Source organism: Lonchura striata, chromosome 6 (genome assembly GCF_050655825.1).
Source record: "Lonchura striata isolate lonStrDom1 chromosome 6, ASM5065582v1, whole genome shotgun sequence".
NCBI lineage: Eukaryota > Metazoa > Chordata > Aves > Passeriformes > Estrildidae > Lonchura > Lonchura striata.
Genome location: NC_140708.1, coordinates 36,626,864 through 36,652,499, shown reverse-complemented (window position 1 = coordinate 36,652,499; position 25,636 = coordinate 36,626,864). Strand labels below are relative to the sequence as shown.

Sequence of the window (25,636 nt, the reverse complement as noted above, 5' to 3'; positions counted from 1 at the left end):
ATGAAAGGGCAATTGTCTGCTGCCAGTGAGTGCTAACAATCCGCAATGAGCAACAGAACATCCCAGGCTGTCAGGACCAATAGTGGGTTTATTGCAAATATTTTGATCCTGGCTGAAACAAAATTACATTAAAATTGGGAATTTGGCATATGCATGCAAAAAGGGCATATTTAATCATAGATACACTCTAAAATCTTAACCTAGACCCCTTTTCAGCATGGATTCTAACACCAATTTATTTCTACAACTTTCCCTAGTGTTTAATCAAGAAGTCCATCATAGGATACTCTGGAGGAACTCCTAAAGCAGCAGCTATTTAAAGAATTTGTTTGCCTCTGTAGTTTTTTGATGCTATTCTAACCAGTAATGATTCCTGACTGACACCCCCTACTCTAATGAACTCAGGGCAGCCAAACCCAACCCTGCTGCTTTGTGGAGCAGCTCTCCTCAGGGCAATCAGCCTCTGCTGATGGCAGAAGTGATGACTTCAGGGATGCTGGAACTGCGTGGGCAGCTGCCCAACTTGCCTGGGATGTGGCCAGATGTTTCTGCCTCTGAGCCATCACTGCCATTAAGGAATTTGCTTATGTGTGCAAAGCAAGCCCAATGCAACCTCATTTAAAAAGCACTGGTAAAAGTTACAGTGATAAGGGTCTGAAGTCAAAACCTCACACCAGAACTGATAACCATGACATGCTGCGAGGATGTTCTTGTTTTATAAAACAGGCCCATGTTTTCTCAAGGATAGAGAAACACTTCCATTCTTATCTCACTTTGAAGAGTATTTAGTTGAAGAAAGCAACACAATCTCTTGGCAATTTATTTAATACAGATTAATAATGCCTTCGACAAACTCTTCCCAAGGACATCAACAGATACTGAATGATGCCTGTGCTAAAAGTGTTTCTGTTGATTATGTCAGCCCTTAAAAGATCATCTTGAAACCCCACAGGAATGACTTAATGCAAAAGATGAGCAGGTTTATATATAAAAGGAGTCATTGACAGAGATGACAATATAATTTACTCAAGTGCCCCCCAAATGTATAAACATGTATACCTTGATCAATATGTTCATCCAACAGAATGCATTCTTAAAAGGCTGTGAAAACCGCAGCTAAAAATCCTGAACCCTGTTTTAGCAACATGTCTTTTATTGTCCAGTCCTTGGACCACTGTTAATAATTAACAGCAGCGTGTGCAGATGAAAATGCAATTTACAGTGCTTTAAAGACAATGAGGCATCCATTTATTCCACCATATAATTAAAATAGATGTTTTTTATAGGAACGTCAGATGGAACTATAGGGGTAAAAATATTAATTGCTGAAGCTATGTGTCAAAAGAACAAAGGATGCAGAAAAGCTGTTAGGCCTGTATGTTACAAATATAACAAGAACTGTCAAGCAAAGCTATCTGCTGATATACTGGAATATGACAATAGGGAGCAGATACCTACATGCAAGGCCTATTACAGAGGCAAAACTATCAGTTACTGCTCTATCATTCCCCAATGGCTCTGAAGCACTTATCTCAAACACACAAATGATGTTTCAACCATAATCAGAGCTACCTTAACAAGCACACGTTAAAACCTATATGACGTTCGTTTTTAGACTAGGCCTAATGGATAAATACCTAAAACTTACCAAAATACATATTCAGAAACAAATACAGTAGTCAGACATGTTAAGATAAATGTGAATTATCTAACTGTAATGACAAAAGGAGACAAGGCAGTCCTTCTATACTCCATCCACAGGTAAGGTCCATGCTCTAGCATTCCAGCTTACTAGCCTGGGGTGGAGGGTTAAGGAGAACATTGTTGGCTAAGTAAACTGATAAATCCTCTACCAATAAACTACAAAATCCTATTCACAAATGGGAAACGATGCTGCTATTCTAGCATGCACATACACATTTCTGCACTTTTATACATGATTTAGCCACCCAGAAAAATGCTAAAAAAAAAAAAACGCTTGCTAAATGAACAAGCACAAATTGTCTGCTTTTTCCTCCCTCCCCCAGCAAATCTTCCCGAGCCGGCCTTCAGTGAGACCTAAGGACACCTTGCTTGTGCTTCACAGAGGACGCAACACCACGACAGGGATGGATGTGACAAGGTTGATGTGACCTGAAAAAACAGTATCCGTGCAGAAAAAAAGCACAGAGGGAAAAAAAGCACAGAGGGGAAAAAAAGCACAGAGGGGAAAAAAAAGCACAGAGGAAAAAAAAGCACAGCAAAACGGAGCTCGGCGCTGAGCGTTTTAAACCAAAACCACAGAGGCGGCGGCGGTGGGCTCGGGGAAAGGGGGAAGGGGCCGGCGTTCTGCTGGCCGGGCACGGTCATTGTGCTTGAGCGCCCGAAAGCCGGGCAGACGGCAGGTACGGGCACCGTGCACACGCACACCCACCGAGGTGCCCCGCACGGAGCTCGCCCCCAGCCCGGCTCCCAACAAAGGCCAACACCCGCAAGGCAGCGCGCAGCCTGGGCACGGCGAGGCACCCGCACTTACATGGCCTCAGACGGCTCCCGGAGCAGGCCCCCCGGCTGTGCCTGCTGCAGGGACTGCGAGCCCCCCATCCTCAGCGTGCCCGGGGCTCGGCGCTGGGCGACAGCAAGGCCGGCTTCCTCCGGAGTGCCCGCGGCGAGCGGCCCCGGCGGCTCCGGCGCTGCGGGGCTGCGGTGCTGCAGTGCAGATGGGAGCAGCTGCTCGCATCAGGGGCGGCACGGGCAGGAACGCTTCGGCAGCTTCTCTTCTCTCAAGCGCTGCCAGTTTTGGTTGTTGTTCGGTTTAGGGGTTTGCTTTCTTTTTTTTTTATTTTTATTTTTTTTTTTCTGTCCAGATGAACGGTGTTTATAAAATAAAACAAAATCCCGGCCACTGTGACAAACAGCTCCGGTGCAGGCGCTTGGAACGGTACTATTGGCTATGGAAACCGGCTTAAAAAAAATAAAAAAAAAAATAAAAAAAAAAGGAGACGAAGGAAAGCAGACCCTCCCTTTAAGCACACATTGTCAGCTCCCGTGGCTCTCTAAGGACCGACAGGCAGGACCATTGCATTGTGTTGACTCAGCCGATTTGAAATGCAAATGCACGTGTGCGCTGGGCGCCGCGCACGCATCGCCCCCAGCCCCGGGAGCCGCGCACACCGGAGCCCGCACCGAGCACCACGGAGCAGAGCCGCTGCTCTCCCTTCCTCTCACTAACCAGATCATCCCTCTTGCGGGAAAAAAAATGGAATCTTCCGTCAGGAACGTAGGGAAAATATCATGAGCAGCCAAGGTAAACAAGGCAAAGTGGGAGCAGCTCCATCCAACGCTGGGGCGCTGTAATTCTGCTCCTGCCTGCACAGACCCCCTTGCTGGACGGGATGTAGGTGGGGAGGATCTTTAAGACCACAAAACACAGCATTCCAAACCCTACAAATCAGCTTATCCTTTTGCCATCCTGGCACCAGGGCACGGGGAATTCGAAGATGCTGAAAAGGATGGGCACCATCCCTGTTGTTGGCAAATAACAGATGATTCACACACAAGGCGTGTTTCACATCATTAATGGGGCAAAAAAGAAAAAAAAAAATCAGTTGATCATTTGCACTTCTGCCTGTATCAGGAATGAAACTCTAGGGATACAAACGGCTTGAAGCTATGTAACAATTCTGGATACATCACAGGGGCGGAGGGGTCAAAAGGATCAGATAAATTTAACAAAAATATTAAAACGTGCTGTCTTCCAAGCACCTTTCACAGCACAGCTTTTATGCTCTAGTGGAGGCCTCATTAGACTCATGCTTTCAACAGTTTTAGGATTTTTTTCTCTGCTTGCATAAGTGGAAATCTAGTTGGGTTTTCTTGCTTGACAGGAGAATGACTACTCAATACATGTGTAACGCCCTGATTCTCTGGGTGCACCCACAATAAATTGTTCTTGAGATAAGAGGAAACAAGGATGTTTAGCGAAGATTAACTTTTCATTTCCAGAGGCTGCCTAAAATTTAATTCTCTTTTATGAACAGCATTAAGATAAAATACATTTTTCTTTTCCCTGCTCTTTTTAAACTATGGGAGAAAGCCTGTGAGCCAGCACTTTGTTCAGCCACAAGCTTCCAAGCAAGTTATAATTTTGGGGTTGTTTTGTTTCTGATAAAAGCCAAACCCTCATTTCTAGCATCCCATTGCTCAAGACTAATTCCAAGTCCACCAGAGAAGCAGCAGCAGTGCCCCTCTCAGAGACTGAGCTCCAGAACCTCTGGAGCAGGGCTGGGTGCCTGAGCCACAAGTGACCCCCAAACTCTGCAGCAGTGCCCAGCTCTTGCCAAGGTGGTGGCAGCTCGCTACACCCTCTGTATTTGCCATGCACAAGTAAGGAACACACAGAAAGTGCATAAAGTGTATAAAAATGTCCTATATACTCCTTGGCAGTAATTTGAACTGGTTAATAACTCCAGGATTTCCATCCACTATGGGAAATGAATAGTGCTGGCCAACAGACTAAAATTCCATGTCTGCATCCAGAGTTCCTGTTAGGCTGGGCTTACAGATCAGCTTCACTTTAGTGTATGATAGCTCTACCTAGTCTTTGAATACCGTAATAGCTCCCTGCTGGATTTAATTTGTTACAGAGAAAAGGAAGACTCAGAGAAAAGAAAAATCCCTAGAAAGGCAAACACCAAATTAAGTAAAACCCTACCAGGTACCTGGAAGCCAAGAGGGAAAACACAGGCATTGTTTGTCCTGGCAGTGAGGAATAGGGACACTGTCCTGGCAGTGAGGAAAACAGGCATACTCCTAACAAGTGCAAAGAATACACTTCAAATGCCTCTGTCAACTCCTTCAAGTTTCACACGTACATTTATTAAATAAACAAAGCCCTAATAAAAGAAGGTTGGGATTGAATCCTATTCTGAGGCAGCATGGTCTTTTCAGGAGCTGTACAGTGCAGGCTTGTTGGTTTTTTTTTTGTATTTTCTTTTTTTCTGTTCTCCAATGTTTCTATGCAACAAACATTCAAACTGCACAGAAACGCAGGTCTTGGCAAACCTGCAGGATGAAAAGCTTCAGCCTTTGGAGCCCAGCTGTGGCCCTGCTCACTCTGCACCTTCTGTCTGGGTTACAGATGGCTCTGGGTTATGGTCAGGGGTGTCACAGGCAAGGCACTGCCTCCTTCTCCCCTCAGTTCTTGTGCACAGCTCAGAGATTCACCAGAGGACAGCTCACCACCTCTGAGCTTCCCCTGCTCATAAAGAGGACAGGATTTCACTCTTCCCTTTGAGAAATAACCATCCAAGCAGCTCAGCTGCAGCAACGTGAACTCCTGCTGGCCATGGTCTTGCACAAAAATGTGTGCTGTAACTGAGCCTTGGGCTGGAGAGAGTTTGTTGCCTATGGGATGCAATAATAAACACTAAACTGATGTTGCCAACCCATGCAAGAAGCCAAAATGTAGATCTACTTCTGCTTTGGCCATAAAATCTGTTACATTACAAAGCTGCAGTCCACCCTGACTGGTAAGAAATACCTCAGATGAGAGGAGCTCCACTCTCCTGCCTGACCCCAGCTCACCCTTTAGGCCTGCCAAGAAGCATCAACTTAGGACTAAATTTAGTGTGGGCTTTTAAACATACAAGAACTGTGTTGACACTCTGAGCACATTTTGTAAGAACTTCTCTGGAACCTTAAAAACACACAGATGTAGCTCAGAAAGAAGAAAAATCCTATTGTAGCTTCAAAGGATTTAAAGATGCCCTAGGCACTTCAGCCTAGGGTTTAAAAGCCATGTAACCATTTATTGTGATCCCACTGCTGAAAAGCCTATTTAAGTATTCAGTACCATCTTTTAAAATGAATCATTTTCTCTTTTAGCCTCTTTCACCCATTTAAGCAACAGCCATATTTTGGCCTCTATTAAATAAATGTTTTATTGAAACTGGATGTCCACTGATGAGTTGTTTAAAACACTCTACAGACTCCTAAATATTTGGTCTTACTCCATTTTATGTTTATATATAAATTCAAACTTTGGTCATTTGCACCCAGTTTGAAATTTTTGGCTTCCATCAAAAAGCAGGACCATGATAAGGTTTGAGATACTGAAATTTATCTTCTGTTTCTTTGCTCTTGGCTTCAGTGTCCATCGTGCCAGGCATTTACACAAGTTATAAACATGACCACACATACACACACAGAACATCAAAGAGCCTGCTGAAAGAAAAGCCTTCCTCACACATCTATTCCCTAGGGAAGGAGGAGTGAATAATAAGCTGTACCTCCGAGCTGCAATGCATTATTGAGGTACTGTGCAGAAACAAGCACCAGATAAAAGAAAATGCAAAGACAGAGCACAACCAAACATCCCAAGCAAAAAGGGGTTTCTCTAGTATCTGAATGCTGCTGCTGCAGCTCTAAGGAATAGCATTTCCTATAAAAGTGTTGTTTAAAAACCCAACAAAAGATGGGGAAATGTTTTAAAAAACAGATTATTGTTTAAACATAATTCTAACCCTCGATAATATATATATTTTTTATTTAAATATATACATATATTTTATATTATTTATTTAAATGATACTGCCTTTGGACTCCAAAGCCTTGAATACAGCTTGGGAAGAAGCTTTCACCCCCAAAGCCTCTCTTATTCCAGGCTGCCTGGAATCAAAGGGTTGATGGCAAGGCTGTCCACAATATCAGACTGCTAAGGAACAGCAACATCTCTCCTGAAGGACCAAACTGCTAGGAAAATCTGACTCTGTATGCACAGAGTGGCACAGCAAACCCGTGCCTGGGGAGGCACATTAGCACAAAAAAGCTGAATGATTTCTTTATTATAACTATACTATAATACATTAATATACTATTTAAAGGAGATACTAAAACTACATACCTACTTTTTCTAACTACTGTATCTAACTCACAACTTGTGACTCTCGCTCTAGTCCAGCCCCAGGTGGGCTGGATTGGCCATCAGGCTCAAACAATCCTCATCAGAATCCAACCAAGCAATCAACCCAGGCAAACAATTCTCCAAACACATTCCACATGGGAAAAACATGGAGCAGAAATAGAAATGGTTTTCTTCTCTCTGTGCTCCTCCATGAAAAAATCCTGAGAGAGAGAAGAATGTGCCTGCCACACGTGGGCACTCAGGGTTGGGGTTCATCTTTCTTAGGGTTATACAGCAGGCAGCTGACAGGCTCTTACAAGAATTCAAGCATTCTTCACTATAGGCTGCACAAAAACATGTAAGTCTAGATAGATATGTTGTGCACATTCTGTGCTGCTTTGCTCACTGTGCATTTTGTCTTGGGACACCTTTATCTCCTTTTGCTTTGTTTTTACTCTGCAAATCAGACTTTCTTATTCATGTAGCCAGACACAAGAGAGGATGTATATTATAATTTCCACTTCCCTAAAGGAGAGTAATTTCAAATTCCTTCTCAAGGAGCTGAAGCTGCTGCCGGAGCACCACAAGGCATTTGCTACCATTCCTTTGTTTATTCCCATTTTCTTGTTGGCTCCAATCCTACATCATGGCCAGAGACGTGCCACAAGGAATCTCTGTGAGACCACAATCATCATGTACTTTCTTTATTCCAGCCAGGTCACTCCATGCTGCAGCTCACCACCTGCACTGCTGTGGGACAGGGACACCATTTAACACTGTTGCTGTCACTACCTCCTTCAGAAAGTCACAGCTAAGCACAAAAATCCAACCAAACCCATTTTCAGCCTTTGTCTCCAGAGGTATGATTCAATTCTTTTTTTTTGTTCTGCTCCAGGGAATAGAAGAAAATTAACTCTATTCCAGCCAAAATCAGGACACCACAGTACTGCATGTGAGCAGACCATAATTTAAAATTAAAAATCTTTATTATTTTGGAAATTGATAACCCAAAGCACCTCCTGGAGGGCCAAGCTGTGACGTCTTGCTGCTATCAGGTAGCAAGAGCAGTGAAGAAAAAAGCAAATTTCTTTCTTCCCTCTTAACTTTATGAGCGCCTTTGTGCTACAAAAAGAAGACCAAATACAAAAGTTAGCTGAAAATACGTGACAAATTTATCCCATTTTGGTATACTGGCAAAAAACAGTGAAATGTTAACACTAATTGGAACATCCATGCTTTAGCAGTGCCTAATAAATAGACATGCACTACAGTTCATGGCCATGATATAGTTAAGATACTATTATAGTCTATAATTAGCCATTTAAAGATACATTAATTACCATCCTTCTAAAATCCAGTTCTCCTTAGATTAATTCCATTCCAGTACAGATAAATCACAAATTCAGCCCTACATGGAGAGTGACAGACCTTCAGACTGAAAGCATGGGTTTGCTGGTTTGGTGGTTTTTTGTTAGCTGTAGGTTTTGGATTGTTTTTTGCTCAGCATTTATCTTTTAATGGTCTAAGAGTGGGGCACTGATTCACAACTGGAGAGCGTAAATGAAATCTGAGCAGCAAAATAATTGCAGAGTGTTAAACCAGTGGGATATTTTTCAATATGGTTTTCCAGGAAAACAGAAGCAATTTGTTCAACTGCCTCTGTACATCACCTGGCACAACGCAGCCCTATCCATGTCACCATGGTACAAAATTATACACCACCAAACAACACAAGGAGATCCTAGCTGTAAAGCTTCACAAATTTAACTTGTTCTTACAGATCAAGTACTTGGATAGACACATTGTCTGCTCCACCACTTATCTAGATTAACATAGTGTGAGTGCTTTATTTGCATTGATACACTCCTCATGAAAACACACAACGTCACAGAGTTTTAAGCCTGAGCCCACTGACATCTGCTAATTCCAAGACAACAGGAGAGACCTGCGATGATACAGGCAGGATGGACACTGAAGCTGACAAGAAACAAACATTAGAGTGCATTTCAAATAAAAATAAAAACACGACAAAACATAAATAATTGCGCCTCCTCCCCACTGATCGCTGCTTGGTTGCTACGGTCACTGCTTAATCTAAATTGCAAGTGAGATTAATGGCATTAAGAGTTATGAATAACCAAGATGCCTGCTTGGTTACTGAAATGTCCAGCATGGGAAAGCAGAGGAAGGATAACAAAGGGGGCCCTGCACGGTGCTGCTGGGGGGCTCCAGGCTTTCAGAGGCCGGCGCTGAATTACGATCAGCAACGTGAGAACTGCACACCCCGCAGGATTCCACGGCCCGAAGCCTCCCTCGGAACTCAGGAGCCACACCGAGAGGGAGATGAGGTTCCCAGGAGCTGAAGAAGCCCTGAAGGAGCAGGGCTCTGCCCCACAGACCCACAGAGGACACAGAATTTGGGGTCAGGGCAGCCAAAGCCCTCACACCTTGCTCCTGCAGCCTCTGCTCTCCCGTTTGCTCCATGGCTTTCCCCTCCTGCCCAGGCACAGACACTTCTGTTTTGGATTTTGGCCTCTATCATGCTACTGCTGTAAGAGCCAGGCTTGAATTCCTTGGATCACAAGCAAAACTTTAAGCTCCTATTTACCAAATTTCTGGCCTGGGCTTCAGATTGGGACCACAAGCATCACCACAGCAAAGGAGGGATTTTATTTTGCTGCTCAATATGCCTCTGCAGACCATGTCCACAAGCCAAATGACCAAATTCTCCTGACATTTCCAAACAACAGAATTGCAAAAACACCATCACAGATGACAGGGGCCCATCTTGCTTCCATGCTTCTTTCTAAACATGCTGAGGTGTAAGACCCTTAGGGCAGCTGGAGCCAGGCTTGTTAGGAGAGGAGCTGCCTGATGCCAGGAGGGGACTGACATTTTTAAGGGTTTTCATGCACCTGCCCTCAGCTGACAAGATCAGTGCTGATAATGCTCTCTGGGAGCACCTTGTTGCAGGAGATTTCAGCAAGCAGAATCCAAAGGCCTGCTGGCCTCGGGGCCTAAGTAAAGAATTAGATTATGAAAATGCAGGATGAAGAAAGCAGACAAGAACAGTATTCCTCCCTGGTGCAACGCTCTGCTGCGGTTGCTAAGGGTGGGTGGTCAAATGACTGCCTTAAAGAAGTCAGCTTACAGCTTCAATTTGATTTCATGAGAGTTAACACAAATTGGTCTGAAGTATGTCTAGAATGTTTCAATGGCTTCTTTAAGCTTTTGTTTTCAGAAGATTTAGCATTAGAGTACCCCAAAAGCACATAACATATTTTAACATAACAGTGATTATTGAGAAATACAAAATACAACTGACAACAGCTTTAGCTCATGTATTACCTGCTCAAGGACAGGAGGTGATCCTATACAAGCCCTCCACCCACCTGGCAGTGTCAGGAGCTGCCACTGTGTGTGCCACAGTGCCAAGGAACAGCACCCCAAGCCTGGAGTGTAATTTCTGAATATGTACTGCCACGGTTTTTGTAGGATGCAGAATGATCAGTGCTGCTCTAAGACTCCTTGTGGATGGATTAATTTGTGTAACGACATTTTTATTTTCATGCTGCTGAACCTGTTTTAGCAGCAAGGAAATTACCATAAATTGCCTGAGGGAACCTGTAAAATACACAGGAATAACAGGCAAACAGAGGGCTACCATCACCCTTTTGTCCACTGCCCCAGACTGAGAGCAGCTTTAAAAGACACACAAATAATTGCTCTCTTTGAGCAAACCTGCAGGCAGAGCACCCCAGAGAGTCCAAATTCCCAACCAGCAAGTGGTTAGAAAACAGGTGACATTTCCCACTTGTGTCAAGCACCAAATTAATGCTTTGCCTTTTAAAAATGGAGCTGCTGGCAGCTGTTTGTTGTCCCCCCACATCATGGGTTCACACAGCTAACCCCACCATACCAGTCCCACACCCAGCTACAAGAAAATCCACAATGTTTTGGGCTTGAAACACAACAGACATCCCAGAATTTGATGCTATTAGTAATAAATTGAAGATGTCTACTCAAAGCATCCTCCTGCCTGGGGCTGAGCAGTACTAAACACACCACTCAGAAGACAATCTCCTTTAGAAACCTGGAATGGTAGAAATGGATGAAGAGCAGCACTGTGGCTCACTCCTGTCCATTTTTTACAGGCTGGCTGGTTATGTGGAAGGTATCTAATTTTTATGCTGTTTTGCAGGAGATGGTAAATACTTTTCATGGTGTCAGTCACAAAGCCTCAACAAAAATCCTTGGGTTTGGTTTATAATTAAACAACTTCAATTCAATGCCTTCTATCTGTTGCTATCCTAAAAAAAGCATCACTTCGTTTGTGCACCAGACAGTCCAGACATACACTACTACTATCCAGCTCACATGACAAACATAAAACCCACAAAACTACACCTCCCTTCTGCCCCAGAAAATTCGAAACCTAAACTTCCACATTTTGGAAAGAGAGGCATTTGTATCCCTCACTTGCACTTCTCATCGCTTCCTTGCTCAGTGCACTTGTGAACTTAAATGCTGTAAAACATTCCTTTCAAAAGGGTTAAATTCACTCAAGGGAAAAAAAAACTTGAGTTTTTGAATCCCATTTAATCCCTTCTTGGTTTTGAATACATCATTAAAAGCAACTCAGTCTAGGATTATCAGTGTTGGTCCAAAATGAAGGCAATACATTGATTTTTATTTCCTTAGTTTTATACCAAGCCTCTCTGAAGGTGGGCAGAAGGAGAAAACTTGTTTTCAATATATGCTCAAGCAAATAAAACCCAGAAGCCATAAAGCTTATCCTGTTTTTTCTGCCTCACACTGATTATCAGCTTTGCTTCCTCCCAGGGAAGCATTATGAAACATTTTGGAAACCAACAACACAGAAAGTAGAGCTTTGTGTAAACACTGTTGTGACTTTCTGCTTTCAGAGATTTGTTGCTGTGCTTCCAATTGGTTCCAGGCTCATTTCAGGAAAATTAGGTAAGTCAGAAATTGTTATTTGATTTTAGAGATTAACAGACATTCCCTGTCCATCCAAAGTATCTCAAAATGTTCAGACTCCAGTCTGCTTAAGCTTTTGAAAGAAAATTGATCTGGTATGTAACAACAGGGAGGACCCAGCTCTCCACTCCCATCAGCCACACGGAACATCACAGGTGCAGCTTTCAAAGCAAGCAGTGAGGCTACAGCAGAGGACATGCAAAAATCAGAACAAATCACATCCATCTCTCTTCCTCGCAGCACAAAGGGATGGAGCAGCTCCTCAGAGACTTTCCAGCTCTGTCCATAGGGTTTCCATAAAGAATCAGCTATTCTCTATCAATATTTCAGCACTTCTCTCAAATTATGAAGTGCCTGTGACACGGTTCATAATGTGCTCATCAAAATGGCAGAGGAGACTGCAATGCCTCAAGGATCCATTTTACAGAAATCACAGAGTGGCCCAGCAGCTGCACAAGTTCAGCACCTCGCCAGACACTTCCCATCAATGTGACAAGCTGAAACATAACCCAATTTGCAGGCTATTATTTTCCATGGCTGATTTGACTTGATACACAGGAATCACATAAAAATACAAGGTAGTCTCAGAAGTATTTACACAAGGGGCTGATTACAACAGGCAACAGCTATTTGGACAGTAATTTTTTTTTTTGCTTTTCAAGAGGGTGCAAGAATGATCTTCTGTCCAACAGACAACTCTAATTCTCACCTCTATGTGCATCTTAATTTCCATTAAGACACAAACACACCAGTTCAGCTTTGGAGAAAGAAGCTGTGGGTGACAGGATCGCTATTCTCAAGGCATAATGAGGATGCTGGGAGTGCACATTTGGGCTGCTGACATCCTAGGCTGGATTTTGATTCTGCATTAAGAAATTCTACTAATACAACATGTTGCCCAAAGAGGCAGTGGACTTCCCACCTCTGAAAGTGTCCAAGGCCAAGAGTTTCTTATGCACACACAGGCACTTATGCTATTAAAACCACTACATTAACATCAAAACAAAACAAACTTCAGAGGCACAAAAATAAATATGTAAGGCTAATATGCAAGCACAGAAGCTCTGCTTGCCTGCAGAGTTTTAAAGTTATTTCTCCCATTGTTGAAACTGAATTCTAGTGAAAAGAAAAAGAAAATCCCCATGTTTTAGTGTTCCAATTTGGATTTGTAAACAAATCCACTTTGTAAACAAAGTGTTCCATTTTTTTTTTCTGCACTACAGCACTCCCAGAATGCAAGATCCAAGGTATCCATAAAGCTCAAACAATTTTGGATGATTCTCTGGAAAGAGCCAATATCTCGGGGTGAGCATCTTCCAACCTAAAATCTCACCTGCCCATTTTTCTCCATTTTTAGATGATAACCATTATATGTACCCTTCAATACAGAGAATCCTCTTCAGATGACAGAAATTGCATACTGGTGCACAACACTCCTGTTCTCCATCAATGGTTTGTGCACGGCAGTGTCATGGAGGAAAACTACAAAGACTTGGCCTAACTGTGCCTCAGCAGCACATACACTAAAGGTAAAGACATAATTTTTCTGACCAAAACCATCAGGAGTTTAGAAGAAATAATTAATCAACATTTCCTAGATATTACAGTCTATAGTTTTTCCAGCAGCATTTGCTAAGAGCTCTTTGTGCACTGCTCCACAGCAGAATGCATCTATTGTGTACATTTTAATTCATAATTCAGAGTATCCTCCTGCTGACAGCAGCATCTTTTGACATTTCTGAACAGAGCTGTAGTGACAGAGCTGTATTTCCCGTGGTGTCTCCTGTCTTGCATCCCACTTGTCACAAGCTACCAGTGGGTATTGGTGGGGTGGAGAATGCTGCTCTCCAGGGAGTGCCCATTTCATATTCTCAGCTGTGCTGTGACCTTTTCCATTAATAGATGTCACAATAAGGGCAGGCCTTGATTGCTGAGCCCCAAGAGCAGACTGGTTAATCACCTCAGACAGAAATATCCAAACACATGTCTCAACTATATTTGAGATGGGATGGTTGAGACATGATCTTTAAGGTTCCTTCCAAGCCAAATCATTCTGTGAGTCTGGCTCAGTTTAGGGGTTTTCAAAGCAAAAAAAAAATACACTGGACCACCTATCAAACACCATGGAAACAATCAGTGTAAATCTGAGGCAGTGAAACATTTAACTTTGAAATCAAGGTAGCATTTATTCAGCAAGAGTGAAACCAAGCTGAAAACTTTCTTCTTTCACTACTGACAGTGACAATGCAAATCAGGTGTGGCTTGGCCAGTTTGGGCAACATCTGAAGGGGAATGAGCAGAAGAGTTCTCATAAGTAGGACCTGATCTTGCACAGTTTCACACTCAGAAACAAAAAAAAAAAAAAACTTAACAAACTTTAATTCAATAAAGAAAAATACTGGAGAAAAAAACTAAAAAAAAAAAGTTTAAAAATAGAAGGAAAGATCAGCATAGTGATAACCAGTGTAGCCTAAGCTCCCTCTTCTGGTATTTTGGAGTAGATACACTGGATTAGCCAGGTTTTGAAAAGCCTAACATTTGGCTCAAAATCCAGCAGCCAAGTGTTCATATAACTTAGACAAAACACCTGTCAAACTTAGTTAGCCTCTTCTTTCACACTAGAAACATTTCTTAAGCAAAAGATGTAGAGACATGGAGAAGTCTTGTAAAAATTGAAATCACACAATACCTTTTTTTTTCCCTTGTGAAACCTTTTGTTTCTTGAGCAGGCAGCTCTACACCATCACCAGGGGCCACAGCCAAAGGTGCATCCTCAGAAACGTGATTATCAACTCCCTTGCAGCTATCAGGCTTGGAAGTGCTGCAAAACAGTTATTAAAAATAAGCTGTAATGCCCATGAAGCTTTAATAAAGTCTCTTTTTAGGATAAACTTTGGCTGGGTCTACAAGAAGCTGTAAGGAGCACATCATCCCCTCCCGAATTCCCTGTCTCTCCTACCTCCCAAAAATTACTTCTTCCTCCAAACATTATTTCACTTCACCTCTCAGCTGTTCACATCATCAGTAATATTACAGTCTTGACAGCGCTTATAGACCATAACATTAAGTGCCAGAGAATTTAACTGTATATGAATCAGTATAAGAAATAAATCACTAATGACTGCTTTGCTGTTCTCACACAGTCTTTTCTCCTCACTGTACAATATAAACATTTGATTAAGCAATTTGTGTTTTAGAAAAAAACCCTAAAATCTGGGACTGGAACATTCTCTTACTTTAAAAGCTCTCCCTAGGCTGTAAAGCTAAACACAGTAATCCCAGAACTCATCCCATGGATGTGAAGTCCCTCTGCTCAGCAAAGCCCCACGCTCAGGAGCAGGGCAGTGACTACACAACTCCCCCTGCTCTCAGCCACATTCATGAACAGAAAAGGAACTAAATAACCCAGGACTTTGTGTCTTAAAAGCAGGAGCAGTTCAAGGTCTTGTCACACCACACTGTCCCTTCCAGGGCACACCAGAGGGACACAAATGTCCTGGAGCAGCAGCCACACACAACAGCCTCCCCTCCTGCTGCTGCCAGACATACAGGCACAAACGTTGATGGAAATGTTGATGGAAACAGGACGTGGCTGAGAAGCTTCTTACAGGTTTCCTGGACTAAAGATAAACAGCTATCTTAGTCATTCCTTTGAAATTTTTCTCTCCTCTTCCCCCAGTAATTACACTGGAGTTGTAGGCAGCAGATTGAACAGTATTACTGTTAGCAAGGTCCAGGGACAGGCTGTTCCCTTCTTTGGTGCACAAAAGAGGACAGGCCTAAACCACATCTCTAACTTTAGTCAGAGCACACAGGAGCACGAGAACAGCCACTTCCCAAAGTGCTTGTCCACTCAGGTACTAAGATCACCAAAGCTCTTTGTGAGTGTAGTTTACCTTGATTAGCTTATATCCACAAAGCTGCTTTGTGCCATATGGGACAGCTACCCAGCCAGCTCTTCTAAGAAATTATCTCTGCTTTCCTCACTCCTTCCTTCCTTTCCTTCCTTCTGTTTGCCCAAACTGGCCTGATGCTGACACAGACACCCGAAATTTTCAGCCCCATCAAGTGAATACAAACAAACAAATAAATAAATAATGATTAAAAAGCAGGCTGTTTCCTTTTTCATGCAAAGGCCTTTGTCCTTGGCTAAAAATGTCTCTGTACTAATATAGTAACAGCATCCTCTCTATACCAAGGCTGTGACTATATAGGGGCACATGGAGAGCAGTGAAAGTAGGATTTTTAAAGGAGAAAAAAGTGAACTGCTAAAAATAAGTGAATGCTGAACATCTGTTTGGAGAGCAAACAAAGAGCTGCAAAACCAAAACAATTCACAAGAGGGCCCAGCCAAACAAGAGCACCAAAGGCACATAAATGATGGCCCTGGTGTTATGGACACACAAAGCTGCCCCAGTCTTACAGTAGCACCTGTTTCACCCACTCTCTTCACACAGACCCAAATGATCATCTGCAGCCCTTCAGCTTCCCCCTCCAAGCCTGTTCACACCAAATGAAACCATTTTCAGAGATACTTTGACTAATGAAAGTCATACCCAACACTAAAGCAAAGTTTGCCATCGACACACCAGGATTTCTGGAAAAGCTCTGCTCCCTATCCTTCACAAAACCCTGCTTCCACTCCTCCTCGTGCTGAAAGACCTGCAGAAATTGAGGTAAAGGAGCACAGAACAGAAACCCTGCCCAAAATACAGACTTTCTGTTCACTCTGCACTCTCCAGCCTAACACAGCATCAACCAGGGTCCATGTATCAACTCATGGGACTTTCATCACCTCACACATGATGCAGCTACGTCAAAACCTCTCCACAGCTTTTATTAAAACAAGATTATCTATTAAACTTTTTTGTTAACTGGTAATATTTTAATGGTTGCAAAAAGAATACTACCAAGAGGCCCAAATCTTCTCAGTGCACAATAAACTAGACATTGACCAGTATTTATCCTGTGGAGTCGAGCTCATTAGAAAACAAGCATTTTCAAGCACCATCTCTTATGAGTAAACCTCAAAAATAATTTCCTGACTATCTGTGTGCACAGACAAATGTTGGTACTCCCTGTTTGTACTGCCAACATTGAGAAGTACATGCAGCAAGTGACTTCTAATCTATCATTTTCTCCTGGGCATTTGCAGGTTTGGGGTTTTTTCCCCACAAGCCAGGAAGGAAGCTGCAGGGAACAGACACTGCTCAGAAGTGTTTCACACCTCTAACCTGGAACCCAGCTAAGCTGTGGTCTTGTACAGACAGGGCTCTTATTTGCCTTCTCTACCTTTCCAACCCAAACATTCCTCATACAGCACAGAAGTCCTTTTGCAGAGCCCTGCACCTGCAGAGCAAAGAGAAAGCTGTGTCTGGCCAGAACTTCTCCTAGAGCAACATGTACTGGCAAATCAGAGTGAACTTGGCCTTTCATTGCTGAACAAAAATGCTTGGCAGAACTACCAGTGAACTTTTTACCTAATTCTTTTCAGGGCACTCCTCTGTAGATAAATAAAATCTTACTGAGCAGATGCTAGCATGTTGTCCCTGATCAATATGTTAGCTGCAGGAGAGAGGCAGTCAGTCACCCTCAAGAAGCTAAACAAAGATAGGGTTTCCTGACTGGACAGATGGAGGGACAACCTGATCTCTTACTCTGCCCTGCCATCTGGAAGCCATTTAGCACAAACTGACCCCCATCATGTATGCACCATTATTTTTCCCTAAGTGCACCCTGTCTGCATTATGTGACATGCCTGATGGGGAAATACACAGAAACAGAAGCAAATCTAGTAAATACCTAAATATTTTGGGGGAAAGCCCTTTATGATTGTGCATTATTGCAGACAGATTGGAATAACACCATGGCATTCAGGAGTCCCTATAACATTTCCATTTTGCAGAGGTATCCAGCAGGCAGCACAGAGACATCACAAATGTGTGCACTAGGGAATTGTATCCAGCCACACTGAAATGCAGTGGTACAGTGTTTCTACATAAAACGCCAGAAAAGCAGAGACTTTAATAAGATTATCTTACTTGTACCAGAAATTATCTGCTCCACGAGACAGGTGAATTGTTGATGACAGATAAGGCAATGACATGAAAGAAAAAACATCACTGAGGCTCTTCTCTTGGGTAAGAAAAGCCCAGTCCTGCTATGTGAGCATAATCCTGCGTGTTTTAACACTTCCATTTGCTACCAACATTATGTTGTTAGCAGCTCAGGACCAAAGCCCAGGGAAATCAGCAGAGCTGCTGCTGCAGGAGGAGCTGTGCCAGGACTGAACACACAGGAGTTAAAGCAGGGGTGCAGCTGCACTGATTTAACCCCTCCTCTGCCAACCAGCTGCCACCTGGGGGTGGGCACAGTGGCAGCCTCTAGGACAGCAGGAAACCTCTCTGCAAGGCTCACAGGGAAGATGGCAAGTGACAACAACCTGGACAGGAAAGGCAGGTGAAGGAGAATGGGTAGACTTTCATATCCAAAGCTGCACGCGGATGCAAAATAAAGGAGTAAGGAAAACAAACAACACTGACAAGAGTTAACTTGTGCAGCACTTAAACAAACAAACAAAAGAGTTCAAACCAACAAACACAGAAGAAGCACTCACAGTCAGCTTCACTCCAATTAACCACACTGTATTTCTCTAGCAGTTTCCTCTGTTTCAGAAATTGGAAAACTACCTACATCCAACATGAAATACCCCTGGTTTGCCACTTTTTAATGCTGAACCCTTGCAAAAATCTTTGCAGCTCCCTCAAGGTCAGGATTTTGGAAACAACAGCCAGATCCTGTGGTTGCTGCACAGTCCCTGTGCCCTCACCCCTACTGGGCTCAGCCACCCTGGATGGGGCAACCACAGCTCAGCACCAGCACAGCCACTGGGGTGGAGCAAGGAACCCCGAGACACCCCTCAGACAGTAACAATAAAACATTTAAAAGGCACAAGTTATGAAGGAGATCAAAAGAAAAGGTATAATATAATTAACTCGAAACTCCAGATTCATGTGAGAATGCAAACAGAGTGAATTCATTAGGTTTACAAGAAATAGTGAATTAAAACACTCTGAGACTGCTCTCCCTCAATGTTTAATCATAGACAGCTTGTGTGCCTTTTCGCCTGCAAACAGCAAATTATCAGCCCAAGGGCACGCAATCTTCTGTTCCAGACTGTAGTCCAAAACCCATATACAAATATTTCTGGCACTTTTTGTTGCCTTTTTCATGCTTCCACATTCAGAAAGTAGTTTACAGCTCCACCTCAATTAATGCTCACTCTTTTCTAACTGCCTTATTACTATGGCCAACAATCCATTAGCAAGAAAAGCAGAATCCACAAAAAAAAATATCAGTTACTCAATGACATTTGTTAAAAACCAAAGAAACACAACTCTCTCAGTAAAAACTTACAAGAACTGAAAGAAATCCACATTAGATTCCCACTGAAAGCTCCTCTAGATCATCTTACTCTGACTGTAGGAAAAAGTTTGTTTGTCACAGACTCTCCCAGCCAGCACTGGTGACTAACCAGCTTGGGGACTGGTGTCAGACCAGGACTGGCTAAACAGCAAAGTCACCCAGCTTTTAAGGTGGATTGAGCAAAGCACACAAGGTCCCTTCAGCCTTTGATGGTGTATTATTGTGACTTCAGCTAACAAATGTAATGCTAGCTTAAATACACTGTGTGTGTTTACACTCCACTGAGCTCCTGGTGATTGAAGGGTACACACACCCTACAAGGCTTCCTCTATTGTTCAGACAAATTTATATGCCCGAAGAGCCTGACAACCCCACTACCACCAGCACAAAGAAAGCAACAGTTTCCCTTCTCACTGCAAGCAAAGGCAGACAAAAAGGCCAGAGTCCAACAGAGATACCTGACTGCTCTATAATCAACATTATACTGGTCAAGAACTTCTCATAGAAAATGCTCCAATGATTAGTACTAATTGTACTAATAAAAAAAAAAAAGTATAAACAACTAAAAATACACAGGGCATATATTACACCTTCACATGTCACGACCCTCCTATGTGCTGAAGTGATAGAATCTCAGGGCAGGGTAAACAGAATCTTCTTTTGAAGGTTTTGACAAGGGGGGATTTAAAACTCTGGTACAGATCTGTGCTGATAGAGGCAGACTGAGCAAACCCATCAACTGTCCTAGCAGACATCTGTCCATGCAAGGAGGGTGAGAGCAGTGCACGCACTGCCCTGCCCCGGGGCACAGCTCTGACAGTACCTGGCTGCAGTCAGCTCAGCAGCTCCCACCGGGACAGCATTTCCAAAGGCTGCAGACACAGCTGAGGGATGCTCACAGGGATCCAGGGGAGAAGCCAACTGTTTATCATCACCTGGCCCAGGAGGGCTGTGGAGAGAAAAGACAGAGAGAAAGGCAGCCTTTAATGTCTGAGTTATTGCAGAATTACTGTTGTTTATCCTTCTGAATCCCTGGATTTGAGCATGAATGAACTAACTTGTGTGTTAGGGAACACAGAGAAAGTTGGCATTTTTAATCTAAGTTGCTTTTGTTCCCACAGGACTGAAGTCTTTGGATTTTTGTTTGACTTAAAACTGCAGGAGAAATGAGACAGTACAACTCAACAGCAAATGAACCCCATTGTGCTTCTGATTATGAAAAGCAAATGAGAAATGGAGCTGCAGCTTGAACAAGAGAAATGACAAGATTCCCTTGCTCAGAAATCACATGAAATACAAGGAGCTTGATGTTGGTTTTCACCTGAGCTAGGGGGGCTCACTGGTGGGGGCACAGAGTCAAAGGTGTCCAGGTGCTGTGGAGAACACACACAGGGAGACATCCAGCCTTGTCCCATTCCTGGGAAAAGCAGAGTGCCACTGAGTACCTGCAGCTCATGACTGAAGAAAACACACTGCTAAATCAATAAGGAAAGGAGCCTTGCTGAAAAAGAGACTTTTTTTATTTTTAAGAGACACCAAACCATGGGAACCCCCTGAAAACAATGTTTTTGCTGCCACTTCAACCTGACTTTGCCATGTGACCATCCAGAGATCAGGGCCCTGCAAGCATCAGTTTCCCCTAAAATTCACCAAAATTCTCAAGTTATTTGTAAACCACAAAGTGTGAACTAAAACTGCTGATGCAATTTGACACTGCCCTGGATCTGTTCTGTCCATATTGTTTCCTGTAATACCTACTGAAAACAACACTGAACAAACGGGGATGGTACCATACCCAGATGGATTTGAGGTGCATAAACTCAAAATTTACCTCAGCATTTGCAATTCCAATTCATAAATACAAAGCTCTAAATCAGAGAACTACCTTACCTAACTTCAAATCCAGAGATCCTGGATGATTCCCTACTGTAATTGAATTTTGAATCAAAAAACAGTTAAATTTTACCATAACAATGTCAGTGCTATGCTGGTAGTGACTGAAGGCTGCCATCTCAATGTACTCACACTTCCATATTTTATCTAAAGAATTCTCTAACATGTTCATGTGGGAAAAACAATTACAACTCTGAGCAGTTGACTGCCCACAGGTTCTCTGGTTTAACCACACCTGAGGGCTCTGCCTGTTGTAGGGACCTTTGAGCCAAGGTGTTTCTAAAGGTTCTAAAGTCCCCTGGCTTATTATCATAAAGGAATTGGTTTTCATTCATTACTGAGTTGCAGCTGGGGTGTCCCCTCTGCTTTGCCTTAAAATGAGTGTTTGGAAAGTAGATTTTGACAACAGCACTTTACAATTTCTTTTTATGTACATAATGAGTGAATTGAGGAGATGGGCAGGTTTTCTTCTTGCTGTGACAGAGCTCTAAGGCTGTTCCTGTAAACACCTGGAAAGCACAGCACAAGCCCAAACTGCAATTGAAACTGCTGTGCCCCAACCTGGTGAGAAGTGTTTGCTCCTCACCACTCATGTTTCCTGCACAACCAACTCCTGGACAGGGATTTTCATCGTTTATGGACAAAGTAACCTGAAACTCAGGCCTGGGGAGGTGATGGAGAAGCTGCTCCTTGCCAAGCCACCCTGCTGTGTGCTGCACAAACAATGAAGCCATCCATGAGCTGCTCAAACGAGTTCCACAAGTGGCATTCCCAGCCATCACAATGCCTTTGGCCCTCCAGGGGCTGCCACCAGTCCCTGCTGTCACCCCTCTGCAGCCACCAGCCTCTAGGGCCAACTGGTTGCAAGAACTGATCTCCATAAAAAATCCAGAAGCTTTTTCCGTTCTGTTGCCTCAGTTCTGGGTCGAGCCTGGAAGAGGATCGACATAAAACTGCTTCCAAATTCTACTTATGACAAGCATGACTGAAATAGTTTGCAAAGGAAAATACCTCACAGTTTAACAAGCAGTTGCTTACCAACAGCTGCAGCGAGCACACTAAATTCAGCCCCAAGACCACGGGGTTCAGTCTGTTATTAGTGTGTCACAAGAGAAAGACACTGCCCATCAAGTGTCCTTAGGCTCTTGAGTTTCACAATTTCACTTTTAAGGCCTCTACTTAGCCTTGAAAAGAGATTTTCCAAGTCACTGTTAGAAGGCAAGTATGCAAATAACAAGTTTCAGGCAAAGCTGGACCCACAGTATTCATTATATATCAACAAATGAATGAGAAATATCTTCATAAACCTGTCTAATTTCTTCTTAAACACAGCAGGTCTCACTCTATGTGAGAAGGCTTCAAACCAAGGCAGAAATTTAAGATATATACAGGACCAAAACTTGGCACACGTGGACACAGAGAGACAGTGAGTGCTGGGTGCTCTGGGTTTGCTGCTCTCCTCCTGACATCCCTGAGATGCAGATCTTAAACCCCTCATTTCATAGGAAAGTTATAAAACACTCTGATACTGGTGCTGGAGACAGAAGGCAGCTACAGGTCTTGGCATTTACTCCCTGCCCATGTTTTTCCAATCAGGAGAGCTGGATGAGGCTCCCTTTGAACAGTCAACAATAGCTCCAAGTTTACTCCAAGGGAAACCAATAAGCACTTCAAACTCTGCTATCTCCAAGTCCCAAACATTTGGCTGCTTTTAACGAGATAAGAACAAGATTTGTGGATCCTGCTCTTATTCCAGAAATCTCTGGAAAATGGCACCAACAACCACAAAGCAGGGCTGAGCTCTCAGTGCTCTCACCACCCACTGGTTCGTTTACTTCAGGACACAAGATGGTCTCACTGGGTACAGCAAGATGACAAAATCCTTTACATTTCATACTTGGCTTTCTAATACCTTGGGCCAAAGAGTCCAAATTTTGAGCCTCAGTTTACCCATACATAAGGAAAAGTATCAATCAGTCCCAGAAGAATATTGAGAGAATTTGTTATTTCTGTTAAGTTCTTACACTGCAATTCTTTGGAAAGGAAAAAGATCTAGCAGCACCTACATCAGTTTCAAATTCATTCACTCAAAACTGTACCTCAAAATTTGATCCATTTTATTAATTCCTTCATAATATTAATCTTCTCACAGTTCAGTTTGCAGCTTATCTCTTACATTAACCACATTCACTGAAATAAATTGGGTGTCTAGAAAATCCAACAATAACCTGTTACAGTAACTCTATGTCCCTTTGGCATTTCTGTTCTTTAAAAGTTTTTCCATGATTTCCGGGACTCCTGTCAATGATTCAGCAGAGAAGGAGGTAAGAAGTTACTTCTCCTATAAGAAATCAACATTACAAGTATCACTTACTAAAACTAAACTTGTTTAGGGAACAGCTCAGACCTGCTGCATAAGATACAGAGCATTAAAAACAAGCAAACCCTTCTTTTTTTTTCCCTCTTGCACTACTACTTATGAATGAAGTAAAAACTCATTTAAGTATCAACAGCATTTCAGGAAAAATATGAGATTCTAAGATTAAAATGGGAAGTATGGCTTTATTTCCCAAGAAACTAAGGGAGCATCCATCCTCACAGGACAAGTCCATGCCCCAGCAACAGGTTAAAAGCTCAGACACAGCAATGACTGGGGGCCACTTTTGCTGGTCACTGTGCTTAGATTTAGCCAAAGTTTTGCTTTTGCCAGCTAAAAACGCACTCACAGTCAAAAGCTCAAGTTTTGGGCAATACACAGGCTTTTGTAAAGCAAACAAAAGGCCTACTTGTGCATTTAAATATGTGATTTTGGAAAAATCTCTCCAATTCCATACTCTGAAGAAGGAACTACGCCGTGCCTCGCACCAGCACTTTGTATTTAGGCTCGGCCTGGGCCAGGTTGAGTCCTGCTGAGCTGGAGCTGTGCAAACACAGTAATGAAGGTACCCAAAAAATAGACTGGCATGTGTTAATTAAAAGCAAATAAAACCCCTGTCACACAGGGGGAACACGAGTTTGATGCCCAGTGCATGGCAGCAGAACTACACTTCTGGGAAAAAAGGCACTGCCACCAAGAGACCAGAACCAGTCCCTGGGGGAATTATTCCAGATTTCCACAGTGTCCCTCTGAGCAGGACTCGAGGAATAGGCAGAACAGGTCCGGGTGCTGGGTGGCAGTGCCTGGAGCACGCAGGGAGGGTGGGGCACACCTGAGTCACACCTGTCCCCAAGGGAGGCACCTGCCTCCAGCCCGGCTGGCCCAGCTCCGGACACGGGCTGCGCTTCCAGCAACAGGAGAGTCCCTTCCCTCCCAGCACAATTCCACCCCAGCAGCACCACAAAGGCAAACCGGCGCGGGAGCTGGTTCTGGAGACACACAGTGGTTTTTCCAAGGATTCCTGAAGGCAATCCCCAGCTGTGGAAGGCAGCCCAGGTGTGCAGCAGCTGGCAGCGCCCGCAGGTAACTCCCGGCGTTCTGCTGGAGCTCTCAGGGACCCTGCACTGGTGTTCTCAAAAAATGCATTTTGTGGCACTCCTTGTGGAAACCCTGACAAGATAGAGGAGTTATCTTGGCAGGGGATGGGGTTTAGTCACACATTACCTGAGGGCCTGCACTTCCTCTCTCACCCAACTCTCCTTGCTTAGAAATTCCTTAATTTCTGTAACATGTGCACCGAGATTGATTAGCTGTAACAATAAAATAGATTTTTTTTTTTTTTTGCCAGAGTGTTCTACATTACTGTGGTCGCATTAAAACTTATGGCGAGTTACTCCATTAAATAAACACAATTATACCAGACTCAAATACTTAAAGGCACTGAAACATGTGCTACAACACTACTTCCTTTGCAAACTAAACGAGGGACAGCAGAAAGCCACATTAAAGTGTCAGAAGTATAAATCCCTCCTGCACAGGATGAATAAGCATATTTGCTGTAATAACTGTCAAAATTATAAAAAGCCCATCACGCCACCAGGAGCAGCTTTTGGAGCCTCGGTCACGTCCTGATGTCACTGGGGCAGGGCTGCAAAGTTCCCAAATTCCCGAAGCTCCCAGCCAGCAAACCTGAAGCAGAAGTTCCTCAGTACAAACAACACACGCAGAGTCTCCTCCTCACCCGGGCAGAAACCGCGGCAGGAGCCACAAAACCATTCAGTTTTTAAGTTTTTAGGTGTTTTTTTTTGTTGTTTTTTTGGGGTTTTTTTGCGGGGGGGGTGTGGAGAGTTAATCCTCACCCAGAGCTGGAAGCAGCGCTTTGGGGTGAGGGGGGAAACAGCTTCCAAAACGAATAAATAAATAAATAAATAACTAAATAAATAAATAAAATATAAAAAATAAAAGAAAAAAAATTAGAAAAAAGAGGGGGGGAAAGAACTTTCCCACTCACAAGTTTTAGGTGTTTTTTTTTGTTGTTTTTTTGGGGTTTTTTTGCGGGG

The 25,636-nt window shown here is 43.3% G+C and overlaps 1 protein-coding gene across 16 annotated transcripts in view; it reads right to left on the bottom strand.

Moving 5' to 3' along the window:
- TACC2 (transforming acidic coiled-coil containing protein 2) overlaps positions 1-25,636 on the bottom strand; it is a 125,852-nt gene that overhangs the window by 52,951 nt on the left and 47,265 nt on the right. For 14 of the 16 annotated variants that reach the window (XM_021529303.4, XM_031505294.3, XM_077784730.2 and 11 more), the window contains 2 exons: positions 20,130-20,255; positions 14,571-14,702 (listed from right to left, as the gene is read on the bottom strand). In XM_021529303.4, coding sequence (XP_021384978.3) covers positions 14,571-14,702; positions 20,130-20,255 — 258 coding nt within the window. The remainder of the gene's footprint in view (positions 1-14,570; positions 14,703-20,129; positions 20,256-25,636) is intronic. The other 2 variants (XM_085583740.1, XM_085583741.1) reach the window with 1 other exon arrangement.